General features: G+C 37.6%; 1 protein-coding gene across 1 annotated transcript in view; it reads left to right on the top strand.

Moving 5' to 3' along the window:
- The window catches only part of LOC140369100 (corticotropin-releasing factor receptor 1-like), a 68,359-nt gene extending 57,715 nt beyond the window's left edge, over positions 1-10,644 (top strand). Inside the window, exons 11-14 of the mRNA XM_072456345.1 lie at positions 5,757-5,842; positions 6,067-6,202; positions 7,283-7,324; positions 8,933-10,644. Of these exons, the coding sequence (XP_072312446.1) occupies positions 5,757-5,842; positions 6,067-6,202; positions 7,283-7,324; positions 8,933-9,073 (405 nt within the window). The 3' untranslated portion in view covers positions 9,074-10,644. The remainder of the gene's footprint in view (positions 1-5,756; positions 5,843-6,066; positions 6,203-7,282; positions 7,325-8,932) is intronic.
- Positions 10,645-13,728: the final 3,084 nt, after the last annotated feature.

Below are 13,728 nucleotides of genomic sequence, written 5' to 3'. Positions count from 1 at the left end.
GATGAGTCTCACCAAATTTCAGGTTAATAGGGCTGACGCCCTGGGAGGAGTTCGTGAAAGTCTAAAGTGTAAACATGTTCTGGCGATTTCCCCATTGGAATAACATGGGAGGTTTCGGTCATCGCTACGGCAAAGCCATAACAATTATGACATGGGTCTCATTGACTTTTTTGATGGGGATGCCAAAATTGAGTTGTGTGTCAAATTTCATATAATTTTGCAAAACTAAACATTTAACCTCCATATAAAATCTGTAGGGGGCGCTCTGGCGCCAAATTAATTTATTTCACCTCAAGTAGGTTTAGGGCAAAGAGTTTAACAACTGATTCTAATTTGACGCAATTCGGACTTTATCTGCGCAAACGGCAGAAATGTTAAATTTGGGAGATTTCTGAAATTCTAGCTAAAGTTTGCGGCTTCGCCGCTCAGAGACCGTGACAGGTATCAATGTAATTTGAATAACTTTTGATGTCCCACTCCTCAGTAGCATTTTCACCAAATTTCAGCTTTTTAGAGCCAACGCCCTGGGAGGAGTTCGTAAAAGTACGACATTTGGAAAAACTCCGAGTCATGCTTAGCCATTTTTGAACCAATATGGCCAACATTTGGTTGGGCGGACGGCGTTGCCGTGATAATATTTTTTACTTCTCTTGTCACCATCTACCTCTGCGCCAAATTTCATGATTCTACGATCAGATTTTTTTGGGGTCATTTCCTATCTCTCAATGCATTTTTGGTACATTTGGGGGCGCTGACGCGCCAATTTTTTTTATTTTAGAAAAGGGAAATAGCCAGAGGCACGATTTTTAGAGGTGTGCAAATTTTTGTGACTTTTCGTCAATGTTCACTGGGTGAAAAATAGGGGGGTTGGTCCCGAGAAGAAGAAGAAGAAGAAGAAGAAGATGAAGAAGAAGAAGAAGAAGAAGAAGAAGAAGAAGAAGAAGAAGAAGAAGAAGAAGAAGAAGAAGAAGAAGAAGAAGAAGAAGAAGAAGAAGAAGAAGAAGAAGAAGAAGAAGAAGAAGAAGAAGAATATTCCGATGCGAAAACAATGTTTCCCATTTTTCAAATATCATAAACTATACATTTTCGGAAAGCGCTCGCTGTTGTGGGTCCTTGGTCACTGACGGGTAATTTCGTTAATTTTGAGTGGGCTCCGCACTTTTGCACGGGCTTCGCCCGTTTACAATGGTAATGTTCCATTTTCCTACTACTAATTAGTATGCACGGGGCGTGTGTGAGTGAAGGAGTGCGTTTGTGAGTGTTTGGAAGTGGGCGAGCGCTTCGCGCTCGATTTCGTGCGCACTACATGCGCACTTTCGCAGCCGTGCTTCGCACGGCCTTATGAGATTAATAGGCCTCTCGCCAGCTTGTGGCGCTCGGGCCTAATTATAATACAGCATTACAACCACTTTTCATCAAGCAATATGCATAATACATGGAGTAGGCTCTAGGGACCACACTATTCACTGCTTGAACACACTTATTAAAACTGAAAGATATTGTGGACAAAGTGACATTACAAATTGTATTCAAGGCATTTTTTTAAGGGAAGGAGAGTGTAAACCATCGAAAAGTAAACAGAAATATTTTTGTGTTTCTGTTCAGGGAGTGAAACTGTGGACCAAACTGAAAGAACAACTTAAGGAATGTCCAAATATAAAACTATATAAAAAATGATTAAAATAAATCCCTTTTGAAAAGTATAACAAGAAGCATATGCCCTTTTGTCATAAATTATGTTTTATTATTTTTGTCACGTCCTGCTCTATTCTCCCACCACTATTCAGTTTTAATGTCAACATTTGGGACGCTCTGCGATAATGAACACACCGGATGTCGTTAGAGTTCCCCAAACACAGAAGGACAGAAATGCGAGCCTTGGTTTAAGACCAGTAGACCACATGCCTCTTCCACTGCAGAGGTCAGGTCAACAGGCCTCGGAAACTATTGCCAGTGCTATTTTTTACAAGGTTGCATCATTCACACTTTTTGCTCGAGCGACTCATTGTACGTCACTGTATGGAAAAAATGGTCTCAAGCTGCCCATTCAGAAAGATGAGATTAGAAGGCTTACAAATGTGCTTTTGAATAATACATATTTTAGTCTTTGTGTAAGGCTTTTTCATTGGGGATTGCTGCGGGAAATTATCTACGGTACTTTATACTGTGATTAGCATATTAATTAGGATTTGTAATTATGGGAGATGCATTGACAGTAGTAACCCTCTATATTTGTCTGAGTTAGGTATTGACAAAAATAGAACAACATGGCTACAGATTTGTGATTTTTCTGTGTCCATCCATACATCCATCTTCTTCCGCTTGTCCGGGGCCGGGTTGCGGGGGCAGCAGTCTAAGCAGGGACTCCCAGACTTTTTCTGTGTCTGGATTTTTTTTTAAAATACATAGTAATAATATATGTGACCTATCATCAGCTCGCTCTTTACATGTACATGATTGTGGGAAGGTTCGTCTTACCTTCAACGGCAAAACATTCAGTTAAATTATATTCGATACAGAAATATTTGTATATATATGTATTCTATTATTACAGGATTATTTATCACAAATGTAAATGTCATAACTTTGTGTACTACATTAACGTGGCTGGTATTCGTACCCCTGGAACTTTTCCACATTTTGTCACGTCACAGCCACGAACGTAAAGGAATTGTATTGGTATTTTTTGTGAAAGAGCAACACAAAGTGGCACACAATTGTGGCATGGAAGGAAAATATACATGATTTCCAAATTAGAAAAAAACAAAACAAAACTGCAGTACAGAAGTATTCAGACTTCCTGAGTCAATACTGTATGGAACCGCCTTTTTCTGCAATTACAGCTGAAAATCTTCTGGGGTGGGTCTCTACCAACTTTGCTCATTGACAGACTGAATTTTTGGTACATTCTTCTTTGCAAAACAGCTTCAGCTCAGTCAGATTTGATAGAGAGCGTTTGTGACCAGCATTAGGTTAGTATAGGCCATACCTTGTAGCCAATGCCAAATCCCATCAGATCTTGGAAGCCAAGCAGGGCAGGCCTGGTTAGTACTTGGATAGCAGATTGCTGGAATACCAGCAATCTGAGTCGTGCCCTTAATAGTCAAGACAATTCACCCGTGTGTGTGTGTGTGTGTGTGTGTGTGTTTGAGAATGGCAGCTTACTTCCACCATGTGCGGAGTGACGGAATTATGTCTTTGAGTGTCTAGAAAAGTGCTATATACAGTAAGTAGAATATATAATTATTTTTTTCAGATTTTGCTAAATATTCTCTATTGGATCTAGGCCTGGTGTTGTTTTAAACTATTCCATTATAGCTCTGGCTTTAGGGTTGTTGTCCTGCTGAAGGTGAACCTCTGCCCCAGTCTCAAGTCTTTGGCAGACACCAACAGGTTTTCTTCCAAGAATGCCCTGTATTTGGCTCCATCCATCTTCCCATCAGCTCTGAGCAGCTTCCTTTTCTTTACTCTTACTGCCACACAGTGTTTTGCCAAAAAGTTCCATTTGATCAGACCAGGCCACCTTTCCACATGTTGTGACCCCCACATGTCTTCTAGCACCCTGCAAACAGGACTTCTTCTGACGGATGATGTTTCAATGACTTCATCTTGTTTCTCTTCCAAAAAGATTTGTATAGTAAGATAAGATAAGATAAGATAATCCTTTATTGTCCACACATGGGGAAATTTAATTTGTTGCAACGTGGGTAGATATGGAGGAAAAGGACAGATAACTTGTAGGAAGTTTAAAAAACACTCTCAATAGAAGAACTCTTCTAACAAAAGAAACAAAAACTCTTATAAACAAAAACTCTTATAAACAAAAACTCCTATAGACAAAACCTCTCATTTCCCAACAAGGGATGGAGAATGGAGATGAAAAATAAATAAAGATAAAAATAAATAATAATAGTACACAACTAATAGTTGTCATTTGGACAGGGTCCTCCACCTGAGCTGTGGATCTCTGCAGCTCCTCCAGAGTTACCATGGGCCTTTTGGCTGCATCTCTGATCAGTGCTCTACTTGTTCGGCCTGTAGGTTTTTGTGGACGGTCATGTCTTGTAGTTTGTGTACCATACTCTTTACATTTCCAGATGATGGATTGGGCAGTGCTCCGTGAGAGCATGGGAAATATGTTTATACCCTAACCCTGCTTTAAACTTCTCCAGTTTATCCCTGACCTGACTGGTGTGTTCACTGGACTTTATGATGCTGTTTGCACCCCAAACTTCTCTGTATAAAGTTACGTGGCCTTCACAGAACAGCTGCATTTATGCTGAGGTTAGATTACACACAAGAGGACACTATTGAATCACTAGGTCAACATTAAATCTGTCAGCAATCATCAGTAAACTACTCACAGTAATTGGTTGCACTCAGTGAAAAGCGGCTGAATACTTTTACACACTGCACTTTTTATTTTTATTTTATTTTTTATAATATTTTATTTTTTAATGTATAAATCATGTATCATTTTCCTTCCCCTTCACAATTGTGTACCGCTTTATGTAGCTCTTTCACAAAAAATGCCAATACAATTTATTTGAATTTGTGGTTGTGACATGAGAAAAAGTGTAAAGGTTCCAGGGTTACAAATACTTTAGCCGCTAGTTAGGACGACTGCACAATCCTTTTTTAGACAGATTTGAAGCCTGATCGCTCTGTGAGTTCGGGGAGACCTGGTACTTCTCATATCTGTGGGGTCAGTGCGATTCTGTTTTCGCTGTAAATAATGGACTACTTAACTTTTTGCATGTCATCCGGGAATTCTCCAAATGTCATCTAATACTTTGAGATATTCCATGATTGTTTCATGTTTTACCATAGGAAATACCAAACGGGTGTTCAATGTAGTTTTAAATGTAAGAATAATGCCTGATATTCTACCAGGACTGTACAGACACCGTATGGAATTAAAATAGCAGTGCCCATGATACATACATATTGTATTGTAGAGAGCGTGTCATAGAAGTACATGGCCCTATCATCTTTCATTTTTACCCTACATTCACAGAATTGAATAGGGACCAAACACAAAGTCATTCTTGCTTGAACAAAAGCTGTTAGTAGAATAAAAGGTGACCTGCTGTGCGTGCAAAAGGGGTTTTAATGAAAAGTATCAAAGACATGGGGATTTTTTGGAGCAGTTGCTGATGTTGAGAGTGAATCACTACATTAGTAACGCTGAGGCTCACCTTTTAACATTTCTAGAAGAAACTACAGTAAAATGCTGGCACTGTATGTGAGGTGACATTTGAATTTGGATAATAGTTTAAATTCTTTCAAATAAATGGTACTTAACAATATGCATGCACATACCATACACGCTGCTAAAATACTTGTTCTTCAAAAACAGCTGTTACTTCCTGTGTTGCTGCAGCTGCGGCTTACGTGGTTGGTTGATCTAATGTGATGGTGTCACGCTCTCCGATGTGGGGCAGGGGTTAGTTTTTCTGTATAGATGACATTGTATTTTCATTAAAATATCTGTAATAGAAAATAAGACATGTATAATTTATAGTGATTACGTCTGTGATCTCTTAACCAGCCCCTATCTCCGTTAAACATAAAATCCTTGTTGCTATGCCATAATAACTTGGGAAGTACAGAATATTTTTGAAAATACTTTAAATGATCTAGTTTCCTCTTTTAAAATAAGTTTGACGCTGAGTGTTAAGTTTTATTCTTGTTGTGTGCTCTGAACCATTTGTAATTGTTTTTTGTCTTTTTTTCCTTTTCTTTTTTACCCATAGATCAATTTTATTTTCCTCTTCAACATCGTCCGGATACTGATGACCAAACTGCGCGCCTCCACCACATCCGAAACCATCCAGTACAGGTAAACCCGCTGCTCTGACACAGTCGCAGCCTAAATCTTGTGAAAGTCAAAACTGTTGAGGGATCGTTTTTGTACGTCGTAAATAATTCATGTCTTCCACTTGAGCTGCGATGGGTGGTGGAGGTTTTTTGTAGCGATGTGATACTTTTTTTTCTAGTACTAAAAGGCACAATAGCCAAAGATAGCCGCGCTAAACCTGTCATGTTTGCTCTGCTTTTGTTCAGAAAAGCGGTTAAGGCGACTTTGGTGCTGCTGCCTCTCCTGGGAATCACCTACATGCTGTTCTTCGTCAATCCGGGGGAGGACGAGATCTCACGAAGCGTTTTCATTTATTTCAACTCGTTTTTGGAGTCCTTTCAGGTGACTTTCTGAATGTTGCTTTTTAATAATAAAACAGATGCACACAAACGACACTATCAGTAAGTTACCAATGAAACAAAATTGCCTTTAAATTTATTTTTAAAGAATATGTCATTATTTTTCATTTTAGTGATAATTGTGACTATTCGGGTCACAATATAATCAAACAAACTAAACACAAATAATAATGACTATTTTAAAAGCATAATTAAGCAATTTAAATTCAATCTGTATTACAAAAAAGTAAACGTAAATACATTATCATTTTTGTGGCTGTTTATATCACAATAAAATGATACTTTTGAATTCAGAACGATTTTAAAAAGCTGGTCACATATTATGGGGGTTAGTAATTTGTTGGAATTGAAAAAAATCAAGCTTGTGTTTTGTTATGTGTCAATAATTGTGAATAATAGTTATATTGTGATGTTTCTTCTCCCAACATTTTTTATATCATAAAAACAACACACATCATTTTGAATACATTTTCATTATCTTATTTCATTCATGAGAGATACAGATTTTATCATTGAAGAAATAAATCTGAAATATAATCAACCTGCCACACGTTTTCCAAAACCCACAAAGATATTACAATGGGGTGTGAAACTTTTGAAATCGTTCTGGAAATCCCTGCACAGGAGGAGGCATTCTTTTGTGTTATGCAATGAGAAAAAGATGAGACGCGGCATAGAACAGGAAAAAAATCTATTTGAAATTGTATTTTGAGAAAACACCCTTAAGTTACAATGTTCCATTAATAAATCTATGGATGCAAGTTGGTTAAATGAGATAATTAAACCTCTTAAGGTGCTGGTTTTGTTGTTTCCATGTGAAATCGTTTTATGTTGAAAGCAAATTTGACCAAAAAACAGTAAATGAAGAACATTTTTTTGCACTGTAGTGTCTCCTCTCAATAAGATAAAGATAAATTAAATGAACCATGGCTCCGTTCTTGATAAAGATAAAGTGAATCAGTGTAACGTGTGTGATTAGCCGCTGTGTGTGATTAAATTGTGTTCATGATGATATTGCCCATATTTAATATTTTGTTGTCTTTTTTCTGCACCTCTCACACAGGGCTTCTTTGTGTCAGTATTTTACTGCTTCCTAAATAGTGAGGTAAGCAGATTCACATCCTCTTGTATTGATCGCACATTTCACAGCTCCCACTGCTCCAGACACTGATTTTTATAAGAGCGCTTTGGGCGTTTCCACTCTTCTTTTAGTGGCCTCTGCTGCCGCTCGTGTGCGCTGGGAGACGAGTGATGAGAAGTAAAGCATTTATATTTAGGTGCAATTAGGTGTCATGGTCGACGTAGTGTGACATAAATGACATCATTTTTTACTTCTTCTGACGCTGCCAGAGCTAATTGGATAACAAGCAGGGATTCTATTAAAATAGCAATGAAATTTTACAATGTCTCCGTAAACACAAACCGTGCAGCTTGTTGTGCAATAAGAGTTTAAAAGGCACTTAAAATGTGTTTTGTGGCCAGACAGAAATGTAAGCATGATTTTAGTATTGTGCTTGTTAGCTTGAGGGTTTTGTGTACTGATTGTTATCGAAAGTATGTTAAGCAGAATAGATGATGTATAATCTCAACGGACCAATTAGCATCGCCCAGGAAATGTTGTAAGATATGAAATAAATGATGAAGACTCTGGATGTCTAACGCAGGAGAGGTTTATTCACCATCAGTACAAAACGTAGACAAAAACACTCAACACATCGTGGTAGAATTATCCTTTCGAGTTCGATTGTAGGGTGAAATAAGAGTTATTGTCAAAGAAATGTCAACAAGGACCGAGCTGTGGGCGTCCTTAGTACAGAATCAGTTATGACAACCAGCAGCCAGTCATGATTTGCATATCATAAGAGTCTGATTATGGAAACATGAAATGCATGTTTTCTCTGTGTATTTGTTGTAGTGACCGCTATATGCTTATTCAGTTTTTTAATTTTCCTTTTCATAAAAATCACTCAAACAAAAAGCAAATTGCCTTACATATGGGTATATAAAGAAATGCCGTTGAAAAGATCAGCGGGTTGTATTAGCATATCTGCAGATCTGAAGCCTTATTAGCCCACATATTTGCCACTAGGGTTACCTTCATTATTCCCTTGGTTGCCCGGAGCTGTAGTTTCAACTGACTACACTGCTCCTTGCTCAGTGTCCTTCAAAGCCCAATCCAGTCATAAGATGGATGAAAGTCTCATCATGGATCTTGTTGTAGCTCCAAGAAGCTCAACCGGCATGTGTAGTTTGTGGAGGATATGGATTTAGTGCTTAAGTTTTGTTTGAGAGGTAATGAGGCTGCCAAGAAAGATGTAGCAAGACGACAATATGCAGTTTAATGTATATTTATCAAAACACATTTTAGAGTACTCAATATTAATGTGCTAACTGCCAGGGAAAGAATATTTTAATGAGGATAATTAGACTGAATAAAAGGTACATGTTGGTTTTACCAGTGAAAAGAAGTATTCAAAAGAAAAGAAAAACTGTATAAATATAAAGTTTTGTCTATTTTTATATTTACTTATATTTACTTATAGATATAGATTGATTCCCCATGTGTGGACAATAAAGGATTATATATTATATCTAATCTTATCTTATACCGCTTCAGTTCAATGCACGGCTAGCAAATCTCTTTTCTGATAATGGCTTGAACTGTGTATTGCCCTCCCTGACATCCCGAAAAATATGTTTTGTCCGCTGACAGGTGCGATCAGCCGTGAGGAAGCGTTTCCATCGGTGGCAGGAGCAGCACTCCATCCGAGCCAGGATGACCCAGGCCATGTCCATCCCCACGTCACCTTCACGGGTCAGCTTCCACAGCATCAAGCAGTCCTCCTCGCTATGAAACAGTGACCAGCTTTGTCCCAGGACACGCTTTTGGAGTGAAACCTCAGGCTGTCGGCGTCATCGTTTTGTGAAGTACACTGAAAGACTCTCTGAGCTGGGACAAGGCCAGGGAGCAAAGAAAAAGAGGCTACAGCAGTCTTCAAAACCTCAGGAGAGACATTACACAGACTTACTGGATAAAATGGAGGGGGAGAGTGGCGAAGGACACTGCAGATTTGATCAAACAGGAGTTAGCGCATCATACAATGCAAGAAGTGACCAAGATAGATCTGTTTCGGTCGGTTTCATCTGGTGTGAATGTACATGACATCACATTATGTATTCAAACTGCATTAAATTAGATATCGTTTCACCCCTCACATTATTGTGGAGCCAGGGCTTGGGCTGCTGGACTGCACTGCCCTGGATTTACTCATGACTATCTGCTGCAGGGACAATTAAGCTATTAAAATGATCTCACATGGTTTAGTTTCTGTTTTTAATGTTTTCTACAAATGTCTGGTCAGTGTCTTGGTCCCCTTTAGTGTTGTGGTGATGTCTTTCAGCTTTGCACATGCTATAGTTTAATTCCAGAACACAAAGATCCAAATACATTCCTTATTTTCAAAGGGAAAACACAATCACTGACTCTAAAGTGAAGCACATTCATAGTTAATTTGCCATTTAAATGAACCTCTGTTGGCCACATATTGCCTCATTTTAGGAATACACCTAAATATATGTTTTGTAAAAAAGACTCTTTCAATCAATCCGAGACGTACTATTTCTGCCACTTTATCAGCACATTCAATATGGTGCATCGTAAACGGATCTCTCCACGGAGCGGATTTGCTGCTTTTCTGCTGGTTTCCCAAAGCTTGATATTTGAGTGAATATTGTTTCATAAGTACATGTAAATATATATAAATACTGGATCCAGGGTTGTTTACCAGTATCAATCCAAGCAAACACAAACCATGCGCTGCAAATTGTAAGGGCACATTCTCCAGTCACAGACCACATTCCTCCCATACGTCATGCCCTAAACCTGTGCTTCTTACTGCTGTTAAAGTCAGAAGTATTGTAGATTTCCCTCTTTGTTTCCCCCTTTACACTCACAGCTGTCATCTTCAGTGATGTAAGAGTTGTGGTTGATAAATGTAAGAGGATTATTGACACCAGCCACTCCACTATGTAATATTTTTATACTAAATACTTAGCAGTCAGTGTAGCTGAATTTTAAAATACTTTGAAAAAACACAAGTTATTGTGTTGAAAAAAAAAGACATTTATTGTTGATATGCACTGTAAACATTATCAAAGTCACTTAAAAAACCCACACCAAAAACAGCAGGAATAAGCAGCATGTGTAGAACGAGTACAGCTCAATGTGTCATTCCAACACAGTGAAAAGGGTCAACAAAATAATTTCTTGATCATTTTTAAGTGGTACGTAGTGTGTGTGATGGTCAATCAAATTCATTATGTTAAACATAATATTATTTATTGTTATTTATTTTACAATATTGTTATTTTCATACTTGAATATGTAAATTTGTGTTTGACTGAATAAAAAATTTAACGAATGTCTTGGATGTCAGTCTGGTTTATTTATATCCTGTTTTTTCAGAAAAACAAATGGATTTGCCTCTTCTATTAAAAGAATACTGTACATGACGAGCGGCTGTTCTGGTACTACGCTTTAAAGCCTGCGCCTTGTTTCACACTGCCATTTGTCTGTGGCTTCCCCTGAGAAGCCACAGAGAACAAGAAATATATTTTGAGCTTTGTGTGATCCTTTTAAGCTTTGTGTGTGCGTCTCTAAGGAGAGTATCCTGACATTGGCTTTTAGACCACATCTTTCTGCCCAAGTAAACATGCACCCTTTTCTTCCATAAACATGAGCCACAGAAACCCGACCTTTTAATGTGGTATGTCACACCAACTGTGGTTTATAGAATTAGAAGTTAAAAAGCTCATGTGTTGAGTTTGATAGTAAGATGGCCTAATGGCAGTATTTTTTTTAAAGGCTTGTGGTGATATAATATTGTTAAATGAATGGTGAATGGTCATGCAAACACAAGACAGAAGGTAAAACTCTGCCCAGGTTAATGATTAGCCTTATTTGGCAGCATTATCTTGAAATCAGGCGTTCTCTGAGGCAGAGCAGCACTTGTCATGTTCATTATCACTGCAGCAGAAGCTGATGATTTGGTTTGATCCATGGAGTTAAATAACAGCTCTCCTGTGGTCATGCCAGGTATGGCGATTAGTACGGTAATGATATTTTTAGACAACTTTGTAGAACGGTAGAAGCCTATGGTTTCTACCGTTCTACCATTCTATGATTTATATTTCTTAATGTGAAATAAATGTTCTTCATTCTGCCTGCACATAACCCTTAATGTAGCTCACAAATCAAATAAATAAAATGTATCAATAGTTCTGTTAGTGAGAGATGTTGTACCAAAGTGGTTGGCGCTCTTGCCTCCCAATTAGGAGATCATGGGTTCGATTCCCGGGCCAGACCAACATCACATGATCTCTCTGGGTGGAGTCTGCATGTCCTTCCCATGTTACCGCGGGTTCTCTCCGGATTCTCCGGCTCCTCCCACCATCCAAATTCATGCATGTGATAGGAAAATTGCCAACTCTAAATTGGCCCTAGTGAATGAATGTGAGAGTGAATGTTTGTCTGTGTGTCTATGTCTCTGTGTTGTCCCAGCGACGAGTTGGCCACTGTCCAGGGTGTACCCCGCCTAAAGCCCAAAGTCACTGGGATAGGCTCCAGTCACCCGTGACCCCGAAAGGGAACAAGCGGTAGAAAATGAATGAATGAATGAATGAATGAATGTTGTGCCATGTTTTTATATAAAACTGTTGATTAAGCTTTGAAATATAACGTTCCTATAACCAAATAATGGAACTTTTTATTGAATGGGACCAATTATTCATATATCAGATGGATAAGATAATACCACGAGTACAGTAAACTCTTCCCATTGTTAGATTAAGATAGAGATTAGATTTGTTTAGATCTTCTTCTTCCACTAATGAGGGAGAGAATAAAGCTGGCTCTACATGCATCCAGTCATATAATTAGACTGTGATGGCTGTGAAGGCTTTTATTACTATGATATTGATACATGTTTGCTTTAGTCCTTTCTCAATTGTATTTTCTGTTTTGAATTGATGGATGAATGCACTATTACATAACACATTTACATCAGGCTCGCTTTGCTAGACTTCCTGTGGTGTGGACAAGCCTATTGCTTCAGCATACGAAATGCTTCAGCAAACATTTTATTCCCAATCAATATAAAATGTATGCTGAAGCAACATTTATTATTGATTGGGAATAAATTGTATCATAAAGTGGAGTATGAGTCATACAGGGAATGCATATAAGATATTTCAGAGAGTTTATGATGCCTGATACTCCACATGTGGCAGAACAATTGAACTTAATGAAAAAGCTGGAACACAAATTGACTCACTTCAATCGCCAATAAATTATTTACTAATGAAAACAATTGAAATGGATGAATGCCATGTATGCCAGATTGCAGATTATTTTATTATTTTATTTATTTATTTTTAAGTACCTTGAAATGAATTTAAAGTGGTTTCCAATAAGTGCAATGTCTTAGCGCCATCTAGTGCTCAATTAACATAACTACATTCTGAAGGCTTGGCAAAAGTTGAGCGTTTGTACTAACAAATTGTAATTAAACAAATTTTAAATAGAAATAAATTGAATTAAAATCATTGCAGCCCTACCTACTGATATTAAATGCTTACATTGAGTTATTCAATAATCATGCTAATGCTTGGTTTAAGAAGAAAACAGAATGACAGAGCTGTAGTGCACACTAGTAATAATTCAGTGGTTAATTCAAATGCAGAAAACTTACATACTTGATACCACCTTTACAACTATGGCTTACTATTTTATGGATTATTAATATGATTTGTACAGGCATAATTATAATAATCTTTATTTGGGTGTTATTCAAGAAAATAAAAAAACAACAATATATAAATATATATATAAGGCCTATAACGCATCTCATATTGTAGCAGTACCTGATCCCCAATGTTTGTCCATAATAAAAAGCCAGGTTATATTTCTTTGAGATTTTCACCCCAATATTTGGCCACATGGGCCTAACCAGGTGTTAGTGCTGTATGTATCCCACCTTTGTGAGGCTGTAATAATAAGCCCTCTGTAACCACCAACCATTGCCACTCTGTGTTGTGAAATTGTGCAAGTCTACTATTTCTAGTGAGGAGTGACAAGAAAAATGGTAATTGGGTGAATAGTTTAAACACTTGTATTTGCATACTTGATTTATTTTATTTTTTTTACAGCATTTCTTATAGGGTTCATATACCCATAGTCTATATTCTATTTATTTACTCTAATAGTCTAAAAGCAAGCTGAAAACAAAATTGGTAAAACAAATGATACTTTCTGCTTCTCTTGTATTGTCCTAGTATTGTCGTATACATACAAAAGTAGATCTAACTATGTTTAATCTGAAATCAGTGTTTTTGATCAGCTGAGGCAATGAGTGACATCTCATTGCCTTCTCTATAAATTGTATCAAATTAAATGATCCAAATATGGATTGTTTGGGTCAACATGACCCCTGTAAAAACATGTGGGGAAAC

Source organism: Eucyclogobius newberryi, unplaced genomic scaffold (assembly GCF_026437365.1).
Source record: "Eucyclogobius newberryi isolate DKJ021-1_F unplaced genomic scaffold, fEucNew1.0.hap1 SCAF_20, whole genome shotgun sequence".
NCBI lineage: Eukaryota > Metazoa > Chordata > Actinopteri > Gobiiformes > Gobiidae > Eucyclogobius > Eucyclogobius newberryi.
The sequence above is the reverse complement of the archived record's forward strand: the minus strand, read 5'-3'. Positions and strand labels throughout refer to the sequence as shown.